Raw genomic sequence first — 22,745 nt, 5'->3', positions numbered from 1 at the left:
TCTCTGATCTGAAACCTTTCAAAATAGCAGGTCATAATGATTAGAAACAAATTGCAGACAATGTCCATTTCACATAGTACCACTTTATTAAATTTCCACACACAGAAATCTATTTTACCACGTCAAAGTTCTAGATGCTTACTAATATATTATTAATAACTATAATATTTTCATTCCACAATTTGATTACTAACAATTTCATTTACTTCAATTGTGTAGTGCATTGAGTGCACATTTCTATTTCTAAGTAACTTTACATCATTAGCTATACAAATTCAGTTGCATGGTTTTATCTGTTACTTTATATTTGAAAAGGAATGGTTGAAGAACTTTTTCCACATCTTAGGTTTTCATTTGTCACGATTCAAATTTCTGTGCAGCGCATTCTTAAGTAACATCAGGCCTTTTTTTTCACATGCACTAAAACTATACATAAATTGCACTAAATATATTACATATACACATGAATATACATGGATATATTACAAACACTTTCCATCATCTTATGTTAAGTCAGCTTACTTCATACTTTGATAAATTTCTCATGGGCATTTCGAAATTATTAACTTCAATACCAATTTTAGCCAGGATAAAAGTATTTAAGGTTAGACCATTATTTGTGTAGAGTAACATGTTTATTTTTAACTCCTGATTTTTTTTTCAAGTTGGCCCTACATATAAATATAATTCCTTAATACATTTGCAACGAACATTTTTAAGCAAGTTTCTTCAGTACACTTACATTAGCACAATGTACATCAAAATGCTTATAAATTTTGTTCCGCAGTCCTTTTTACATGTGTCTTGACAAAGGCAAGATACATTTGTCAAAATTAGTTTTGGGTTTTAGTGGTTGTGGGTTGAATCCCCGTGCATGTTTACTATGGGTTCTTAAAGGATGTAGGGCATTTGCAAACATCAAAATAAAACTACTAAATAATAAATACGAAATACCTTACTTGTGAATAATAGTCTCAAGAACCCTTTGAAATCATGGTACCTGGTGTGCTGTCATTTCAAGAAAGTAGGAATTTTTGTATCAATTTCCAACGATGGTCAGCCCACCATCGTTGGTATTTTTTTTTAACACTGCCCCCGATTTACCAAGTTTAGTTTGTCCACTTTTTATGCCCCGCGGCGAAGCCGAAGGGGCATACTGTTTCCGCCTTGTCCTTCCGTGGGTGGGTGGGTGGGTGGGTGGGTGGGTGGGTGTGTGTGTGGGTGTGTGTGTCCGGACAAATCTTGTCAGCGCGATAACTTGAGAAATACTTTACATATGAACTTCAAATTTGGTTTGTGGATTGTCCTTGGTAATCCTAAGAAGCCTTTTGCATTTGGGGCCGAAAGGTCAAGGGTCAAGGTCACAGTGGCTGAAACAATAGAAATTTTGTCAGCGCGATAACTTGAGAAATACTTTACATATGAACTTCAAATTTGGTTTGTGGATTGTCCTTGGCAATTCTAAGAAGCCTTTTGCATTTGGGGCCAAAAGGTCAAGGGTCAAGGTCACAGTGGCTGAAACAATAGAAATTTTGTCAGCGCGATAACTTGAGAAATACTTTACATATGAACTTCAAATTTGGTTTGTGGATTGTCCTTGGTAATCCTAAGAAGCCTTTTGCATTTGGGGCCGAAAGGTCAAGGGTCAAGGTCACAGTGGCTGAAACAATAGAAATTTTGTCAGCGCGATAACTTGAGAAATACTTTACATATGAACTTCAAATTTGGTTTGTGGATTGTCCTTGGTAATCCTAAGAAGCCTTTTGCATTTGGGGCCGAAAGGTCAAGGGTCAAGGTCACAGTGGCTGAAACAATAGAAATTTTGTCAGCGCGATAACTTGAGAAATACTTTACATATGAACTTCAAATTTGGTTTGTGGATTGTCCTTGGCAATTCTAAGAAGCCTTTTGCATTTGGGGCCAAAAGGGCAAGGGTCAAGGTCACAGTGGCTGAAACAATAGAAATTTTGTCAGCGTGATAACTTGAGAAATACTTTACATTTGAATTTCAAATTTGGTTTGTGGATTGTCCTTGGCAATCCTAAGAAGCCTATCGCATTGGGGGTCAAAAGGTCAAGGGTCAAGGTCACAGTGGCTAAAACAATAGAAATCTTGTATTTATTCTGAGATCATAGGGATTAGGGATTAATTCATATAAAACCTACAGAAGACACTAATGCTGTCAATGAACGTTCCATTTGACCAAGGTACATGTAAGTTGATGTTAGAGTGGTGTTATGTCATGGAAACAGTCACGGTTGCGGGGCATTTGTGTTTGTAAACACACCTGACTTGTTTAAACCAACATCCATCCGTTTTTGAAAATGACACGAAAATCAAATGCTGTACACTCTAAAAAAGAAGTGTTAAAACTTGCTGAGTAAACTGTTTTGCGTACAAACATTGAGTATATATACCTTATTACCCAATTAAAGTTGAAGTCACAATTTTGCCAGTACCCTTCAAAAGGGAAATTTGACCCTTTGATTGTGCAACCGGAAAAATTCAAATTGTAAACAACGTAGTGTAAGAAAGCACATTTGACCTCGCAACGTACAACAAAACAGGCATATGTGCTCTCAGATGGGTAAATATTACCTCCTAATGAGTAAAGATTGCCCAAATGTGGCCTAAAGATGTTGTCAAAATCGCCGATACCTTTATTTAGAAGTAATCATTTACTTTTCAGGATGCACTGATTAATAAAATACGTCACTAAGAAAACGTGGGCAGTATGAGGTACATACAGCATTGGATTTTTGTGACAAATAGTCGATGATTGAATTGCAATGTCGCGATGTGTGTTGTGTGTATCGTACGTGTACAAAATGTACATGACATTTCCAACACTCAAACACGGTCAGTCTCTTGGCCTGCATGACAGCACTATTTGTTAGCAGAGCATCCATGTTTGGGGGTCAGGTGAGGGAAATGGTTGATAAAATATGCAGAAAGGTTGACAGAGCCCCCAACCCTCCACCCCCTGCCCCTGGGGGTCAAAAGAAAGGGTGATCATTTGTTGGGTACAATTCTGACGCAACACCATGCATTGGGTAAGAATTTTGACTCGATGTTGGGTAAACGTTTTACGCAGGAATTGAGTAAAATTTGACGCAACCCCTGTTGCGTGGCGTTTTACCCCGCCAACGACCATGTTCCCTTTTTACCACCACAAAGAGTACAATTTTACGCAACATTGGGTACTTTTTTCTAAGAGTGTATATTACCTTTAAAAGTGCAGCTGTGGTGCAGGTTGCATGCATATGGCAGGGAGTTTTCTACCACATGGCAAATCATTCCATTTCCCATTTGGATGTACCTGAGCGCAGTGCTCATTACCTCCCGTGTTATCAGGTTGGCCTCCGACAGGTAGCCAATTCCTGTACTCAACCTCGTTAGTACCATCCAGGCACTTCCAATTACCTGTAGATCAATGGTAGTACATAACATAAATACAACAGTGGAAAGCAATACAATAATTTTAAAAGAAATCAATGTTTGTATTTGACTAAATGTTTTCCTGTCTTCCAATTACTTGCAAGCCCTTTCAACTGAAGTCAAATTATAAGTCATCCAGTCTCAAGCTATATGATACTGTATTCACATACATGCAAACTGCACAGCATTCCTTTGGGTAGGCCATCACCTGATACATGTATGACTTTACTTGTTATTTGACTTGCGATTGAACTTGTTATTGGCTTGCTTACAACTGTTATTATCAAAAGTAAACAGGTTGTACTATTTTTTGAAGCAGAATCTAAACTGAAAATTTTAACCAACCTTCTTCTTCAAGATCATTGCAATTGATCCAAAACTTGGATGTCTCTGGTACTAGAAGCATGAGGAAATCGGTTTCCTCCTGAGACTGTGGCACGACCAAGAAATTTCCCATCTTGAGGCACCTCTCTTTAGCCTCAAACCATGTCAGGCTCTCGGTGATGGCTTTGTAGCATTTGCCACCCCACTGGATCCAAGAAGGGTGACACGCCCCTCTACGACCACCGATTGAGGCCTTACACATTTCGTTACCACCAGTGCAACCCATCATCATATGAAGGCTTATCAAGCCAAAGATGAACCGTTTAGACACCATCATCTGTCACATCTCACCCGACTGATGTCTAGTGGTGAAATGATCAGACTGCATTTGTGTCTAGTAATTATTTTGTTAGGCAAAACGCAGATATTTTGTTTGTGAATTTATTGAGCGGCTTTAATAAAGCCGTTTGAAGGACCTATTGTTGTTCGGCCATGAAAGTCTTAGTGTATTAAAATTGACAATTGGTTACCAAGGTGCAGTGTAATTCTGCCAGTGGTATTTGCTTAATTTAATTATAAGATGAATGTAGACGCATTCATTGAAAACTAATATTATTGTAGGCAGATATCGATTTTCCAATTTCATACAAAATGAATAGACGTATTCAAGTCAGACATTGATTTTGGCAAATCTTTACAAGTAGGCCATGCTGTATAGAACCACTACATCTGATGTGAGATCACCGACGCAAAAAAAGGAAATTCAATTAAAACCCTATTCAAAATATCTAACACTTGTGGTATATTGCTGAGCGAGATATCGCCTTGTGCATTTTCAGTATTAAATCATGAGATGTAAGAATGTAATAACGTCGTTAAGCAGTGCTAAACATACACTGAAGATTCTTGGGTGGGGGCGTGTGCCATCCTTCCAAAGTCTGGAAATCAGTTTAGTTGGGCTGCAGTTTCACCAAATACTTGAATCCCAAGTAGCAGGAACTATTTTCCATTGAGGAAAAAACGTGATGTGTCAAAAGGATGAGACATCCATGATTTCACTCTTGTGTAAATTCAAATACATGACGTAGCTTAATTTTAATTAAACCATTGCTGTGACGTCACACTATTGTTAAAAGTGTGGATTCGGATCTACGAATCTCTTACACTGGTCACAAAGTTTGGATTCGGAACGAAGAATCTTTAGTAAAGTGTGGATTCGGAATTACGAATCCACACTTTGAAAGCTTAATTTTAAAGACACCTCAAAGATCATTCAATTGCTTTAAACTTTATTTCCGTTACGATTTCATACGTTTTATTTCACTACCGAATTGCCAATATATTCGTCAAACGAGTTTTTATAATGTTGTCATTTTAAGCTTCATGGAAATTTTCAGATCTTACATACATAATTGTTATTGGCATATACACGTAAAAACGTACACACTATTGTACATTGTTTATATTTTAGTTCCATGTTGACATTGACGAGCACTTTTGTTCCTTTTTAAGGTTTTCATGATATGTTATAACAGTTTCTGTACAGATTCATGCCTTGACAAATTTCAGATGAACATAAGTTAAAGCATTTCTACACATGAACGGACTCCTGTCCACAATTATTTCACCTTAAAACTACATTGTAATTAACATAGCTGAATATCAATTGTAGTCACTGTTGAAGAGTTGCCAGCTTCATCATCTGTGTTTCTGCAGCTATTCATTAAGAACATTTTGCCAAAATAAAAACATTTATTTCCATAAAATGAATATAATTCTGTTAACATTGAGCTTTATATAATTTTAAACAGAGTAAGCAATACTCTTAAACATTTTCATGAGGTTCATTTTTTAATCTACACAACAGATGCATTCCTAAATATGGAATATTTAGGCATTCCTTTTAACTGTGAACATTTCGTATTTTATTTCATTGTTGAATGGAGTTTAGTTGGATGTGTCTTGAGCTTCATCTTGTCCTTGGAATGTTTGGTGTGGTCAGGATGTATGTGAGATGTTCTGGTTACGGGTTCAAATCCTGTTATTGGCAAAATCAATCTGTTCATATTTTTATCAGAGTCATAGGACCAGGGCAGAACACCCAGTCCGAATGAGTTCCTGTGTCAGCGGGTTCGAACTCGGTACTCGCAAGACGTATACTCCATATCGCTGTTATCGGTTCTGCGATGCGATTGAGATCTTAAGGAATGACACATATCAGGTAGGATCCCCGAAGCACAGCTATGTACATGTAGATGTATTCTGGAATTGATTGCATATCACCCTATGACAATCATAAATCTGTGTTAGTACACTAGATTTTTAAAAGTGCAGTTGTGGTGCAGGTAGAACGCATATCGCAGAGCGTTGCCAATTACACGGTATATGATTCCATGTCTTTCTGGCGATACCACGGCACAGTGCTCGTTACCTCTCATGTAAATAGGTTCCCCTGGCGACCAATTCCTGTACACCACCTCATCATTACCATCCTGACACTTCCAAATACCTGTAAAAAAAACAATACAAGGATTAAATAAACAAATAAAATAAACAATGATTGTTCAAAACGAACAACTTACAATGTTTAAACATTAATGTATTGAAATGTAAAATTTTAAATGCAACCAACCCTCTTCCTCAAGATCATTGCAATTGATCCAAAACTTGGATGTCTCTGGTATTAGAAGCATGAGGAAATCGGTTTCCTCCTGAGACTGTGGCACGACCAAGACACTTCCCATCTTGATGCACCTCTCTTTAGCCTCAAACTATGTCAGGCTCTCGGTGATGGCTTTGTAGCATTTGCCACCCCACTGGATCCAAGAAGGGTGACACGCCCCTCTACGACCACCGATTGAGGCCTTACACATTTCGTTACCACCAGTGCAGCCCATCATCAGATGAAGGCTTATCAAGCCAAAGATGAACCCTTTAGACACCATCATCTCTCACATCTCACCCGACTGATGTCTAGTGGTGAAATGATCAGACTGCATTTGTGTCTAGTAATTATTTTGTTAGGCAAAAAGAAGATATGTGTTTAAGAATTTATTGAGCGGCTTTAATAAAGCCATTTGGAAGGACCTATTGTCGTATGACCATGAAAGTCTTACTTTATTAAAATTGACAATTGGTTACCAAGGTGCAGTGTAATTCTGCCAGTGGAATTTACTTAGTTTATTTATAAGATGAATGTAGAGGCATTCATTGAAAACTAATAATTGTAGGCAGATATCGATTTGCCAATTTCATACAAAATGAATAGACTATTCAAGTCGGGCATTGATTTTGGCAAATCTCTACAAGTAGGCCATGCTGTATAGAACCACTACATCTGATGTGAGATCACCGACGCAAAACGGTGAAATTCAATTAAAACCCTATTCAAAATATCCAACACTGGGGTATATTGCTGAGCGAGATGGCGCCTTGTGCAGTTTCAGTATTAAATCATGAGATGTAAGAATGTGGTGTGTACACTGATGATTCTTGGGTGGGGGCGTGTGCCACCCTTCGAAAGTCTGGAAATCATTTAAGTTTGGCTGCAGTTTCATCAAATACTTATATATATATATATATTTTAAATAAAATCCCAAGTAACAAGAACTATCTTCGGACGAGGAAAAAACTGGATATCTCAAAAGGATAACACATTGATGGTTTCACTGTAGTGTAAATTCATTGATTTTTATTTCACTACCGAATTGCCAATAATTAGACATACAAGAGTTTTTATAATGCTATCGTTTAAAGCTGCTTGGCCATCATCAGATCTATATGTTATAATTTGAATATTCACGTATAGAATACATACGATAAAATAAGATATATTTTGACGAACACTTTTGTCCTTAAGGTTTTCATTATACAAGGTGAGTAAAAAAAAAACGAAACCCAAATGTCGAAACCATTGTTTTCTTATAGCACAAAAATCATTCATATCAGTCTGAAATTTTCAAGTTACGTAATTTTAATTTCAACCACCGTTTTAAACTTCTGTCCACGAACCACACAAAAAGTTAGTGTTCTTTCAGCAAAACGAAAACAAATCACGCAGGGATGTGTGTGAATTGTTTTCGTTTTGCTGAAAGAACGCACACCTTTTTTTGTGATCCGTGGACAGAACTTTAAAACGGTGGTTATTTAAAATTCCGTAACTTGAAAAGTGCATTAGTGATTTGAGTGATTCTTGTACTAAAAGAAAGCTTATAAATTTGGCTTTATATCGTAGATTTTGAAAGTGCTACATGCAGAACTTCACTAACACAATAGTTCCGACATTTTACTCACCCTGTATGTAAAGATGACATTCTGTGCAGATTTATTCTTTGACAAATTTCAGGCCTTTCAAATAAACAAAAGTTAACGCAGTTCTACACATGGCCAGACACATATCCACAATTATTGACTTAAAACTGCATACTATTAACATAGCCGATCAATTGTAGTCAGTGCTGAGTTAATTGAGAAAATTTGCCAAAATAAAAACAATTTATTTCCATCAAATATACATAATTCTGTTAACATTGAACTCGAAATAACTTTAAACAGAGTGAATAATATTCTAATGACATTTTCAATTTCCTAATTTGGATTTTGAAGATCCGTTAATCTACACGTCAGGTGCATTCCTAAATATGACACATTCCTTTTAATTTTTACCACTTTGGATGAATAACTTTGAATAACTTTAAACAGAGTACACAACGTTCCTATTGAAGACATTTTCAAGTTTCCTTATTTGGATTTTGAAGATCCGTTAAAATCTACACGTAAGGTGCATTCCTAAATATGACACATTCCTTTTAATTTTTACCACTTTGGATGAATAACTTTAAATAACTTTAAACAGAGTACACAACGTTCCTATTGAAGACATTTTCAAGTTTCCTAATTTGGATTTTGAAGATCCGTTAAAATCTACACGTAAGGTGCATTCCTAAATATGACACATTCCTTTTAATTTTTACCACTTTGGATGTGTCTTGGTCCTCATCTTGTCCTTGGAATGTTTGGTAGTGTTGTCCGAATGTACGTAGGATGTTTTGGTTACGGGTTCGAATCCTGTTGTTGGCATATAATCAATCTGTGCATAACTTTGTTCAGAGTCATTTGAACAGGGCAGAACAGAGTTTCCTGAATGAGTTTAAGTGTTTGTGTCAGCGGGTTCGATCTTGGTAAACCCATGATGTACATATTCATGTTTACTAAATAATCACTGTACAGTTATTGGTTCTGTGATTCTGGAATGCCTATCACCTTATGATGATAATCATCAATCCCGTGTTTACAATTTACACTTGATTTTTAAAAGTGCAGTTGTGGTGTAGGTTGGATGCATATCGCAGGGCGTTTCCACGTACACGGTGCATCATTCCATTTCTTATGTGGCAATATCATGGCACAGTGCTCTTTACCTCGCAAGTTATCAGGCTCTCCTTGCGACCAATTCCTGTACTCTTCCTCATCAGTACCGTCCTGACACTTCCAAGTACCTGTCAAAACGATACAAGGTTAAATAGACACGGCATTGCGAATGGGAATTATCAAACAAAGATTCTTCAAAACGACCAACTTAAAATATTTATTGTTAATGCTTTGAAATTTTGTACAATTTGAAATTCAACCAACCTTCTTCCTCAAGATCATTGCAATTAATCCAAATCTTGGAATTCTCTGGCACTAGGCGCATTAGGAAATCCGTTTCTTCATGAGAATGTGGCACGACCAAGACGCTTCCCTTCTTGATGCACTCCTCTTTTGCCTCGGACCATGTCATGCGCTCAGTGATCATGGCTTTGTAGCATTTGCGTCCCCACTGGTACCACGTAGGAGGACACGCCCATCCATGCCCAATGGAGGCCTTACACATCTCGTTACCACCAGTGCAACCCATCATCAGATGAAGGCTTATCAAGCCAAATATGAACCGTTGAGACACCATCATCTCTCACATCTCACCCGACTGGTGTCTAGTGTTGAAATGATCAGACTGCACCTCCCAAGTAATCATCTTGTAAGGCAAAACGCAGATACTAATCTGTGAGTGTATCGCGCGAGCGACTGTGATAACGCCCATTGGGTGTCGTTGTTTTATAACCATCAGTTGATTAGAATTAACACCTGAGTACCAGAATTTGTTATAGCTCCGACAGATCTGATTGAGTTTCATTACATGATTAATTGACTTATTCATCTTATACAGTGCAGACATCGATTGGCTGTTCGCTGCTGCTAACCGCCGCTGTATATAACCACTTTATCAGCTGCGAGATCATTGAAGCAAAATAAGATGAATTGGATGAAATACAAAGATGAATTGGATGAAATACAACGGTATATTACCATGCGAGATGGGAACTAAATGCAGTTTCGGTATTCCTGAAATGTAATAATGTCATGTGCATAGGATATTCACGGTGGGGAATTTGCAACCCTTCAAAAGCCTAAAAATTAGTTTGGTTGAGCTGCGGTTTCGCTACACACTTTTATTTTGTTAAACTCCTCAATAGCAAGAGATAGGTTCGGATGAGGAAAAACTAAAACTGCAGAAGTGGGAAAGTTATAGTTGAAAGAACAACTGACTTGATATGTCAACAGGAAAATACATCCATGGTTTCATTTAATATACGTTGATATGACCAGCTTTATTTTAAAAACATGTCAAAGATCATTCACATGCCCTCGATTTTTTATTGCCGTTAAGAATAAAGACATTGTATTTAAACACTGAATTGTACATTTGTTAACGCAACATTTTATATGATTCTAATATTTTAAGCTTCCTGGACGTAATCAGATCTTATACATGTACATATGTAATTATTGACGTATACAGTAATGATACTTATTACGTGACGGACCTAAATGCTGACATTTATTTCGAGAAATTCACGCTGAAGTCGCGTGACAATCATTCTTATAGAGTTGTACAGTAACGGTCAGATACAAAATTAAAGGTGAACAGGTTCATTTGTTTTTTGCGCACTTATGTACTCGAAACTTAAAATTTATGCATAACAACGACCATGTTTAAGTTTCAGCTCAGTAGCCAATATACTTTTTTTAAAGCAGACAACATGTGTAAAATTAAATCGGTCTCATACTGCTGGTGGGCACCCTGTTTTGAAACAACCTTCAATGATTGATTTCTACCAAAGACACCATTGCAGGCAGAATAATTTCACAGGATGTTTGATTTGCCAATTTGACATGGATCCCGGTCCTATCTTCTATGTGAGCAAGGTTTCTGTAATTAAATTGGTAGGTACCTTCCCCGGTAATAGCAGATGACGTTACATGACAAGGCCTTTATCTTACCACATAAAAATTTATAAGTTAATAAGCCATGTGTTTATATGATTCAAATAGTAGAAAATACTTTTAAAACCTCTAAAAGCATACACTACACATGTTATGCACAAACACGTTTGTTATACCACAGTAATAGATTGTGAATGTTTATTGGTCGAGAGTGGATCACGTGACATGCCACAAAAACGCATGTGCGATGTAAGCAGTGGTACATGAGTGATGTGCCCCACGGGGTACATTACCTTGATCTTTCCCGCTGTTGAGAGTGTCGTTTTCACCGCGTTTTATTGTGACCTCATCGGGTACGATGTTGTATCTACGCTGGTACTACGTAAATTGATGTTCTTGTGTGATGTGCCATGCGGGACAGCGTGAAGCAATATTTCTGCTACTACGACCGCCATTGTTGTTGACATCGTTCGTCACTGTTCGTCTGCCTTTTTTAACTATGTCAATTTCGCCGTAATTTCATCATAATAAAGTCGGCACAGAGTGACAACAGGTCGCCTCCAAAGAAGTTGTTTCTCTCTTGTTCCAAAAGACGAGATCAGAAATTTGAATTTTGAACAGGACATCATCAGCAAGAATAAAAATACGGAAAATTCTGTGCGAATAGTTCGCCAATTCTGCACCGCCACAAGAAGAGACCCCCAGTTTCAGACGTTACCAGTGACAGAATTGGACTGCTGTAATTTATTACCGTGGTATAACAAAATAATTGTTGCCTGCTTTGACGGGGTCCCTGGGTGCCATTTGGGTGCCATTTGCCCCCTCGGGTGAACAACACAACGGACCCTGTCACAACAGGAAACAATTGTATAATGTCTCCGATATGCACTGTAATGTTACCCTAACATCATTTTTAACAGAGAATATTAAGGCAGCTTCAGTATATACACAATTTTAAAGGTTTTTTTTTCAAATTATAAAAAAAATGAAGAATTCCTACCTCTTAGATATTTCAGATCATTTGCAGCTTCTTTCTAAATCTATTATTTTAGCGTGATAGTTTTCTGAAGCTAACTTTGATTTTAATTATTTCAAAGATAACTTTTCAGCCAATAAAATCAGCAAATATCTTTCAACAACAAACAAGGAGCAAAGCTCTCACTATCTCGTAAATATCTACATCATGGTCAAAATGGTTTCACACGTATTTCTGACCAAGAAATGATTTACAGATACTTTTTCATTGTTTTAATAGTCTTTTGTGCATCACAACCTTTCTTATAGGTCGAGTTTTCGTTCCAGGGGCTATGGGTTCGAATCCACATTAGACCAATCTGTGTTCGTTGGGGGTTCCTAAAAGTGCAGCTGTGGTGTAGATCGGATGCATATCGCAAGGCGCGGGCTACCACATGACACATCATTCCATTCCCCAGTTGACAATACTCCAGCGCAGTGCTCGCTACCTTGGTAGTTATCGGGTTGTTGCCGCGGACGAGTCTCCCAATTCTTAAACGCCACCTCATCAGTACCATGACACTTCCAAGTACCTGTAGATCAAGGACAATACATTACATGAATATAAGGATGGGAAGTTACAAAAGAATTGGTGTGCGTTTGTTTGAATGTTTCTACACCTTATTTCTCACAAGTTTGTACAAGTCGATCAAAAGTCATCAAGCCTCAATTTATGACAACTTATTCAGTTGCATGTAAACCGCATGGTATTCCTTTATCTCTGTCCATCACCCGATACATGTGTGACATTGCTTGTAATTTGACTTGTGATTTGACTTAATTGACTGGACTACAACTCGTATCATCAACACGAAACAGATTGTGCTATTTTTTTTTAAATCCAAATTGTACATTCTAACCAACCTTCTTCTTCTAGATCGTTGCAATTGATCCAAAAGTCAAATTGCTGTAGATGGACGAGGAAATCAGTTTCCTCCTGAGACTGTGGCACGACCAAGGCACCTCCCATCTTGATGCACTTATCTTTTGCATCAAACCATGTCAGAGGCTCCGTGGTGGCTTTGTAGCAATTGCCACCCCACTGGATCCAAGTAGGAGGACACGCCCCTCTACGACCACCAATGGAGGCCTTACACATCTCGTTACCACCAGTGCAGCTCATCATCAGATGAAGGCATATCAAGCCAAAGATGAACCGTTTAGGCACCATCATCTCTCGCATCTCACCCTACTGGTGTCTAGTGGTGAAATGATAAGACTGCACTTATACTTTTTTGAGTGTACCGAGCGACTGTATTAAAATGCAGTGGAAGTCCCTATATTGTGGTATGACAATGAAAGTCTAGGTTTATTGAAATTGACACATGGTTACCAAGGTGCATTGATTGTTTTGCCAGTGGTTCGTGCTGAGTTTCATTACAAGATGAATAGGTGTATTCGGCAACTACCAATTCAAGGCAGACATCACTTTGGCAATTAGATGCAATTACATTGTAGGCTGAGCTGCAAAGAGCCACTTTATGAATCCGAGGCGAGATCGTTTCATCAGATCCGACGAATTTACTATCACCATCTTCAAACATAGATTAATGTCAATTGGAGAATTGTCAACTTCATCATCAAGCAGCTAATGAGGCCTATACAGCCATTGAGAACATTTTGCCAAACTGAAAACATGTCATCTTCTTTAAAAAAAAAAAAAATAATAATAATAATAATAATGTTATTCTGTCACCGTTAAACTCTAAATAATTTGTAAGAGTAATCAATGGCTTTTTTGACTTTTTAAGATTTTTATATTTTAGGATTTCCTGAAAATCACACATTAGGTGCCCCCTTAAATGAAACATTTACACATTGTGACCATTTTGTTTCATTGTTTTCAGAAAGGAGTGCATCATGTTGTTTCTGGATGTTGAACTGGATATTGTTGGTTGAGTCTGATCAAGATTATTTTGAGTTCTTGTTGTGATGAGTTTGAATTCTATAGTAGCATCTTCAATGTATTAAATCATAGTCCTTTCAAAATGTGTGCAGAACAGGACGATACATCGGTCATAATGAGTAATTTGTTCTTGTGGTTGCTGGTTCGGATCCCTTTTAGGTAAACTGGAAGGCGTCCATTTTTAATCAGCATTTTGGTTTCTTAAAAGTAAAGTTGTGGGGCATGTTGCATGCATATCACAGAGCGTTGATGACTATAACACGAGTTATCATGCCATTTTCTATCCTTCCATACCTGACAATGTTCTGTAATATTTTTTTGAAATGTAAGTTTAAACCAACCTTCTGCATCAAGATCAGTGCAATGAATCCGAAATGTTGATGTCTCTGCAACTAGGCGCATGAGCAAATCAGTTTCCTCCCAAGACTGTGGTACGACCAAGAAACTTCCCTTCTTGATGCACTCATCATTTTTCTTCGACCTTGTCATGTGCTTAGTAGTGACCTTGCAGCATTTGCGTCCCCGCTGGAACCAAGTAGGAGGACACGCCCATCCATGCCCAATGGAGGCCTTACACATCTCGTTAACACCAGTGCAACCCATCATCAGGTGAAGGCTTATCAAGACAAAGATGCACCGTTGAGACACCATCGTCTCTCATATCTCACCCGACCAATGTCTGGTGAAGTGACTGTGCTGCACGCCAAGTAAACATCTTGTAAAGCAGAACACCGAGGCTTTCTGTGGTTCGAGCGACTGTAAATGAAACACGTTGGCGTCCCTATTGTGGCATGACCTTAGTTATGACCCTGGTTAGCATGGCGCATTTATAACTCTAGCAGTGTTTTTTCGGAGAGTTTCATTACAAGTTCAAGGCAGACATCGATTTGGCAATTTGATCGAGCCAGGCCAATCTGTACAGAAGCAGTTTCTTTTTCAGATGCAAGATCACTTTAGCAAAAAGAAAATATTCTAAACATCTTTCACTGTCGTATATTGCCAAGCGAGATGACAACTTATGCAATTTCAGTACTTAACACTGAGGTGTACGTCGTGTGATTAAACAGCGTTAGACAGTGCCACATCTCAAAGTTGTAACTCGGTTAAACTGCAGTTTTCATAAATATTTTAACTGCGAAGTATAGCAAGAGCTATCTTTGGATCCGGAAATCACAAAAATGATTATTAGAGCGTTTTTAATTCTTTTTGTCCTTTTCTTTTATCGTGTGTGTTTGTTGATGATACAGTTTTTGACGCTTGAGTAAACACAATTACACATTATCATCATATGCATGAGATCGTTCATTTTGTTTCGTCCTGTTTTGCGAGAGTTTATATACATGTAATTCTATTCAGTTTCTGGCTTCCTTGCATAATTAAACTTGCAATTGGCATCATACCTGACAATACTTACATGCATGTAATTATTGACACAAACAGGTATGATACTGTGGCGAAAAAAAGAACCGGGGCAAGGGGGAGGGAGATAAGAGGAAAGGGGGAAAAATATCCGAAACTTTTTCAAGAATCCTCGATAGCGCTGCCACCAGGGTAAATAGTTAAGGCCTAAACCTCCGGAATTTCGCCTCTCCGGTTCAGCGAGGGCCGACGTGGGTTCGGGTCAAAATATATCACGCAGTCACCAAGGGAGGAACGACTAACAGGGGAGGGACTTAAGATAATGATTTCGAGAATTCAGGAATCGAGAACGAAATACTCAAACTTCCTATTTTATTCCGAACCGCAGCTCCAATAGCCTTATAATAATTAATAAGATTAGGTCAACCATTTACCCGCCTTATTTACACTCCAACCGATCTCAATGTACAATCCAAGCTATGTTCCAATCCAGTGAGAACTTGATCATCCTAGAATTATTGTATAATCCAGTTAAAGAAACCACTGACTCTTAATTCTGATGAGGGGAGGTCGCAGACAGTAAAGTAATAATGTGGATCGAGGTATCGTCTAAACCTGTCCAGTAAATTCTCAGGCTTATCTCAAATAATTGAGATCAAGGTGTCGTCTAAACCTATCCAATCAGCTTGCAAGACAGAGACCAGGCATCGTTTAAGCCCCTCTGCCTTCAGGAAGAATTCCACTAAGGCCCAAGGCCAATACAAACTCTGGCCTCAGGCCAACCTGAAATGGCAGCCATGTTGGATTTACAGTCTCTCTATTATATAATAGCACATGTGTAAACAAAACAAGTTAGTGTTCGGACAGAATTTCGTCAGGAAAATACTCAAATTTACTTTGAAATAATGCCTAAGAAGACAACATGAATTTACAATACAAAATGCCCGATCTGAGAAAAAGGAATGATTACAGCGATAAACACTATAACTCTGGCAATAAGAGGAATTTGTGCCATGATAACAGTTGCAATAGATTTGGTTCCAGGGTAACATGATGTACAAATTAAATTTGGTTGACGAGCACTTTTTTCTTCTTTAAGGTTTTCATATTTTACTATAAAATAATCTGTACTGATTATTTCATGACAAATTTCATGTTCATGTACATATCCTTAACAGATTTCTAAACAAACATCAATTAACCGTTTTTAAGCACTAAGCGGAATACGCTTTCAACATCAAAATTAAATTCTTGTCACAGTCTGATGGTCATTGTTACACAAAGCCAAGATGGATTGGCCAGAATGAGTTATGTGCTTTGAGCATGCAGACTCGAATCCCTATTTGCATGGTGTTCAGGTTTCAATCACTGGTCCAAGCATGTTCATTGCTGGTTCTTACAAGTGCAGCTGTGGTGCAGGTCGGATGCATATCGCATTGAGTTGCCAGTCGCATGGCAAATCATTCCATTTCCCATTCTTACGTACCTCAGCGCAGTGCTCATGCTCCCTCGAGTTACTAGGTTGGCCTCTGTCAGTCCACCAATTCCTATACTCCACCTCGTCAGTACCATCCTGACACTTCCAAGTACCTGTCGATCAAAGACAACAGTTTTCAGCTAAACGATTGTTCAAAGAAATCAATGTTTGTGTTTGTTTGAATGCTTTTCTGCGCAAGTCCTTTCAAGTCAGTCATAGGTCATCCAGTTTCAATTCATGACAATTTTGTCACATTCATATAAACTACACGCCATTCTTTTGTTTTTGTTTATCAAACGATACATGAGTGATCTTGCGATTTGACAATTCTTTCATCAACATTAAAGGGAATATACAACATTTGCAAACATCGAAAAATAAAACTACCAAGTTTTTAGGAAATACCTTACTAGGATGTTGGTAAATGACCGTCTAAAGCATCCTGTAAAATTATGGCACCTGGTGTGAAGTCATTTTCAAGAAAATGGTATTTTTGTATACGTTTCCAGCCGACCACCGTTTGAAAACCTAACTATTTTTCAACTACTGCTCCAACTTTACACTTTTTCAGTCCAAATTTTGTTTGCTATTGGTTACATGTTTATGAACGGGTGCAAGCCAGCTAGACTGGTTCCCTTACCTTACAATTTTCCGGCATCTATATATTGATCCATTTTATCTTTAGTGGAGTCAAGGAACCAGACTACTTGAACGTTTTTGTTTTTCTTGGTTTTCCAGCATTTTCGAACACAAAACTTCAAACATGTCAGTGTAACAATATTTGATCTATTACACTAACCCCTCAAATAGTTCATTTCTGAAAATTACAGCAAAAGCCAATGATGTAAATTCCTTTAAACAGGTTTTGTTGTTGTTGGTTTTTTTAAATAGAATATGAAGTGAACACTTCAACCAACCTTCTTCTTCTAGATCATTGCAATTGATCCAAAACTTGGATGTCTCTGGTACCAGGTGCAAGAGGAAATCAGTTTCCTCCTGAGACTGTGGCACAACCAAGACACTTCCCATCTAGATGCACTCATCTTTTGCATCAAACCATGTCAGGTGCTCAGTGAAGGCTTTGTAGCATTTGTCACCCCACTGGATCCAAGTAGGAGGACACGCCCCTCTAATGGAGGCCTTGCACATCTCGTTACCCCCAGTGCATTCCATCATCAGATGAAGGCTTATTAAGCCAGAGATGAACCGTTTAGACACCATCATCTCTCACATCTCACCCGACTGGTGTCTAGTGGTGCAGTGATGAGACTGCACAATAAATTGGCTCATCTTGAAGAGCATCAGAGCTCCAACTCTGATATTTTCTTTTAATTTCACAAGGGAAGATATCAAAACACGCCGGACCTCTTTCTTTTGGATCACGGTCACTCGCTTCTGCTTAGTGTGTCAATCAATGACAGGAGATATCAATATTTGGTCTCAAGATGCCGCGTTTCTGACCGTGAAATGTCTCAATTATGAGAATTGACACGTGGTTGCCAAGATGCATAGAATCCAACAGTCGCTGTTTGTTCATTAACTTGAAGATGATTTGGCAGTGAGCAGAGATTGGCGGGAGACATCAGTATGCAAGTAGGCCACGCTGCATTGAACCTCGTCATCAGAGGCAAGGTTCGTGCAATTAATTGCAACATTGAAGGTCCACCAAATTTCAATTTAAAATATATCCCACCCAAACCAAAACCAGACAGGCATTTTCATAAACCGTGAGATAGAATAACATCATTGCAATGTGTATTACGCGGGGATTTTCAATAGGGGTTAGTTTTAGAGGAAATATTCCTCAGATGCAGCAGAGTGCAAGAAAAGGAATCAGGATGTAAATAAACGTATTTCCCAATTGGACAAACTAGCGTGACTTATCGTTGCTTACCCTCAAGGCCTTCCCTTACCCAAACAGGCAAAAAAAAAAATTTCTCGAGAAGAATACAGTCTTTTCATTTCAATGTGAAATTGCAAATCAGTTTGTAGCACAAGAGTTTATATCACTCTATTATTTTTGTAGATTCCTGGACAGATATCTGTACAGATCTTATATATGTAATAATTGACGTACACAGCTATATAACATATTGTATTTAACTCAATTGCATGGCGACTTGATGGACCTACATATAAGTTGATGACCACTTTCTTTCTTTTTATATTTCATGATAAACAGTTTGAGTAGATTTATTGCCTGACCAACTTTGGGCATGTTATTTAAAAACGTGAAAACGTTTCTACACATGAACATATCACAATTATTTGATCTTGAGAACTACATTTAATTATCGTTTTATTTTTAGACATAGCTTAATATCAATTATAGCGAGTGTTGGAGAATTGCGAACTTCATCAGCAAGCGACTAATTAGACCTATTCAGTAATTGAGTACAATTTGCCTCAATATTACACATTTTACACTCTAAAATACATGTAAATTCTGTTAACATTGAATTGTAAACAAGCAATTAGTCTTTCAAGTGTTTTAAGATTGTTCATATACATGTATTTTAATGTATGACTATTTAATGTTTGACTCTTTAATGTCGTTGTGTCTTGAGCCTCATCTTGTATAGGAATGTTGCAAAGTTTGGTCAGGAGAAGTGTGAGTTCTTGTTACGAGTTCAAACCCTAGCTGTAGTCGACATGGTCACTCTGTTCATTATTTCACAGGTTTAGTTCTTGTGGCACTGGGTTCGAATTCCGTTAACGGTAGCCGCAAGATGTATGCTCCTTAATATCACTGTCATTGTCTATTACTGGATTGAAACCTTGAAAACAACTATAGTCTTTTCAAACCGCATGGACGGCCTGGCTCCTTATGATGGCAAGCAACTGTCCGTGTTGACTTTGGATTTTCAAAAGTGTAGCTTGGGTGCAGGTCGGATGCATACAGCACGGTTTTGCCATTCGCAGCGCCAGTCATTCCATCCCCCAGCAGACTTAAAGACAACCTCAGCGCAATGCTCATAATCACGGTAGTTGTCTGGTTGTGATGGCGACCAATTCCTGAACACATCGTTAGTCCCACCGTGACACTTCCAAATACCTTTTGAAACAATACAATGAAAAATACAAATGTAAGCACATTGACACGAAATAATTCTTCATCAGAACCAACCCATGATGGTCTTGGATTTGTTGAAATTCTGTATTTCTATCTCATTTTGAATTCAAATCAGAAATTCAAATTTCAACCAACCTTTTTCCTCAAGATCATTGCAATTGATCCAAAACCGAGTTGGCAGTAATCTTACGAGGAAATCATTTTCCTCCTGAGACTGTGGCACGACCAAAACACCTCCCATCTTGGTGCACTCATCTTTTGCCTCAAACCATGTCAGAGGCTCCATGATGGCCTTGTAGCAATTGCCACCCCACTGGATCCAAGTAGGAGGACACGCCCCTCGACGACCACGAATGGAGGCCTTACACATTTCGTTACCACCAGTGCAGCCCATCATCAGATGAAGGCTTATCAAGCCAAAGATGAACCGTTTAGACACCGTCATCTCTCACATCTCGTCCGATGGTGTCTAGTGGTGAAATGATCAGACTGCACGTTAAATTGACTCATCTTGAAGAGCATCAGAGCTCCGACTCTGATATTTTCTTTTAATTTCACAAGGGAAGATATCAAAACACGCTGGACCTCTTTCTTTTGGATCACCGTCACTCACTTCTGCTTAGTGTGTCAATCAATGACAGGAGATATCAATATTTGGTCTCAAGATGCCGCGTTTCTGATCGTGAAATGTCTCAATTATGAGAATTGACACGTGGTTGCCAAGATGCATAGAATCCAACAGTCGCTGTTTGTTCATTAACTTGAAGATGATTTGGCAGTGAGCAGAGATTGGCGGGAGACATCAGTATGCAAGTAATCGTCTTGTGAAGGCAAAACGAGGATATTTTTTTTGTGGGTGTATCGAGCGACTTTATTAAAACCTGTTTGAAGTCCCTATTGTGTGACCATGACAGTCATAGTATATTAGAATTGGCACCTGGTTACCAAGGTGCATTGTAGTTCTGCCATTGAGTTTCACCACAAGATGAATAGGTGTATTCAGCGAATATAAAGTCAGGCAGATATCGATTTGGCAATTCACTGCAAGTATAGGCCACTCTGTATAGCGAGATTCCTGACGCCAAAAGTGAAATTTGATTAAATCTATATTCCACCACATATCTATCTGCCAAGCGACATGGCAACTTGTACATTAACTCACATAAATCCACAAAAAAGCTCTAAGTTACATAGTAATATAGGCCGAAAGATGAAAAGGTAGTGGAAATGGGTGACATTTAACCAAGACATTGGATACTAGTGTCTGGTGGTAAAATGATCGGACTGCGTCTTCATTTTGTAGAGCATGGACTCTGATTTTTTTTCTTTTTAATTTCACGAGGGAAGAATTTAAAACACGGCGCACAAACAACTCTCTGATCTATACCTGTCACTCACAGTCTACAGAACATTTGCCCACTTGCTATTGTACAGACAAAAACCACAGGCATTGCAAACACGCTAACTCATGAATTACCCGATCCATTTAATTCAATTTCAGCCAGCATATTGGCCATGGCAAATAGAATAAAGACATCGACTACATGTATGTAGACAACAAATTGTTCTCTCCGTAAATGTTTTGTCAACACGGAGAAAACCTTGCAAATCTGCTGTCGTCTATAGAACATTTGCCTTACTATTGCACAGACAAAGTCTTTATGGACACGTTAACTCAAAAATCAACTCATGCATTGAATTAAATTTTGGCCAGATGATTAGTCATGAAAAATATAACAAATGCATAGAATATTGAAAAAATAATCATGGCTCTCTCCCTTAATAATTTTTTTTGTCAACACGGAGAATAACTTGCGAATCTGCAGTCAGAGTTTACAGAACATTTGCCTTACTTCTCAGGGTATCAATATTAGTGACAGGAAAAAAAGCAAAAATTTGGACTCCTGATGCCTCGTCCTTGACCAAGATATATCACAGTAATGAGTAATTGACAAGTGGTTACCAAGATACATAGCATCTATCTGAAGAAGTCGTTGTGGTTGTTCATGAACATGAAGATTATTTGCCGTTGAATAGAAATTTGCGGGGATAAATTAACATGTAAGTAGGCCACGCTGTATTGAACCGCTTTATCATACGAAAGATTACTTTATGCACCAAAATAAAAGTCAATTATGCCTCAATAAATTTCCCTTCAATAAGTATAAGATAGGCACGGACAATAGTTAGTTCATCATTTATGGACCCCATCAAATAATTCTTATGAGAGCTATGTCAAACTCTCTCTTGCAGCAGTATCTGCAACTAGCGTGAGATGAGGGACTAACGTGTTTTTAATTTAGTTGCAGACTAGTGATAAAACTACTGAGGCATAGGACACCCCTCCCCAACCCCATACCAAACACCCAACTCCCACCGCTTGGGGCTCGTGGTCACCCATTGCCCCTGCTGAGAGTTTGAGAACTTGCAAGAAAAAATTGTTTTATTGTTTCAATCGACTGAGTAGGGACTACGTTCCCAGCCCTCCAGAATATGAGGCCGCCTTGTTACCACCTGCAATTTGGATCCCAGTTACGTCCCTGCATGGTTTCAAAACCACCTATGCCTTCAGCTGGGCCTTATCATAATATCGCTGAAGCCTTACCTTAATATCACCTAGGCCTTCTGATACTATTATATAGACCTTTCAAAAAGGCCCTGTAATACATTGGCATTAAATCTCCTTAACCTTCTCATATTGCCTAGACCTTTTGATAATATCAGTCAGACCTTATCATAATATTAGTCAGCACATTATCATAGTATTACCTATAGCCCAATTATATCACCATGTCCTTTTATCACCTATATAGGTCTTCTCAATATTTTCTGGGCCTAATATCACCTAGGTCTTCTCATAATATCACCTAAAGCCTACTCATAGTATT

The 22,745-nt window shown here is 38.3% G+C and overlaps 3 protein-coding genes and 1 pseudogene across 3 annotated transcripts; all 4 read right to left on the bottom strand.

Annotated features, from left to right (window-relative positions):
• Positions 1 to 3,229: 3,229 nt before the first annotated feature.
• LOC119726850 (hepatic lectin-like) lies at positions 3,230 to 4,110 on the bottom strand. The gene is made up of 2 exons (XM_038198705.1): positions 3,784 to 4,110; positions 3,230 to 3,423 (listed from the first exon to the last, which is right to left on the bottom strand). Exons 1-2 carry the CDS (start codon positions 4,097 to 4,099, stop codon positions 3,230 to 3,232), a joined length of 510 nt encoding a protein of 169 aa, XP_038054633.1. The 5' UTR covers positions 4,100 to 4,110.
• A 1,577-nt stretch (positions 4,111 to 5,687) lies between these two features.
• Positions 5,688 to 9,709, bottom strand: LOC119726849 (snaclec convulxin subunit beta-like). Its single transcript, XM_038198704.1, has 4 exons — positions 9,397 to 9,709; positions 9,183 to 9,260; positions 6,194 to 6,271; positions 5,688 to 5,800 (listed from the first exon to the last, which is right to left on the bottom strand). The coding sequence occupies exons 1-4, from the start codon at positions 9,707 to 9,709 to the stop codon at positions 5,688 to 5,690; spliced, it is 582 nt and encodes a 193-aa protein (XP_038054632.1).
• Positions 9,710 to 12,381: 2,672 nt separating this feature from the next.
• LOC119726848 (asialoglycoprotein receptor 2-like) lies at positions 12,382 to 13,225 on the bottom strand. The gene is made up of 2 exons (XM_038198702.1): positions 12,907 to 13,225; positions 12,382 to 12,575 (listed from the first exon to the last, which is right to left on the bottom strand). Exons 1-2 carry the CDS (start codon positions 13,223 to 13,225, stop codon positions 12,382 to 12,384), a joined length of 513 nt encoding a protein of 170 aa, XP_038054630.1.
• A 3,478-nt stretch (positions 13,226 to 16,703) lies between these two features.
• LOC119726847 lies at positions 16,704 to 18,008 on the bottom strand (annotated as a pseudogene).
• Positions 18,009 to 22,745: the final 4,737 nt, after the last annotated feature.

The sequence above is a fragment of the Patiria miniata genome, unplaced genomic scaffold, assembly GCF_015706575.1.
Source record: "Patiria miniata isolate m_02_andy unplaced genomic scaffold, ASM1570657v1 HiC_scaffold_2, whole genome shotgun sequence".
Classification (NCBI taxonomy): Eukaryota; Metazoa; Echinodermata; class Asteroidea; order Valvatida; family Asterinidae; genus Patiria; species Patiria miniata.
The sequence above is the reverse complement of the archived record's forward strand: the minus strand, read 5'-3'. Positions and strand labels throughout refer to the sequence as shown.

What these genes read in the sequence shown, in the direction of transcription:
- LOC119726849 (XM_038198704.1), bottom strand. Translation starts at nt 9,709, where the DNA reads ATGGTGTCTCAACGGTTCATATTTGGCTTGATAAGCCTTCATCTGATG. An exon ending in CAATGATCTTGAGGAAGAAG is followed by an intron (nt 9,261 to 9,396) that starts GTTGGTTGAATT and finishes TCGTTTTGACAG; the next exon opens with GTACTTGGAAGTGTCAGGAC. An exon ending in AGAGCCTGATAACTTGCGAG is followed by an intron (nt 6,272 to 9,182) that starts GTAAAGAGCACT and finishes TTTTTTTTACAG; the next exon opens with GTATTTGGAAGTGTCAGGAT.
- LOC119726848 (XM_038198702.1), bottom strand. Translation starts at nt 13,225, where the DNA reads ATGCGAGAGATGATGGTGCCTAAACGGTTCATCTTTGGCTTGATATGC. An exon ending in CAACGATCTAGAAGAAGAAG is followed by an intron (nt 12,576 to 12,906) that starts GTTGGTTAGAAT and finishes CTTGATCTACAG; the next exon opens with GTACTTGGAAGTGTCATGGT.
- LOC119726850 (XM_038198705.1), bottom strand. Translation starts at nt 4,099, where the DNA reads ATGATGGTGTCTAAACGGTTCATCTTTGGCTTGATAAGCCTTCATATG. An exon ending in CAATGATCTTGAAGAAGAAG is followed by an intron (nt 3,424 to 3,783) that starts GTTGGTTAAAAT and finishes ATTGATCTACAG; the next exon opens with GTAATTGGAAGTGCCTGGAT.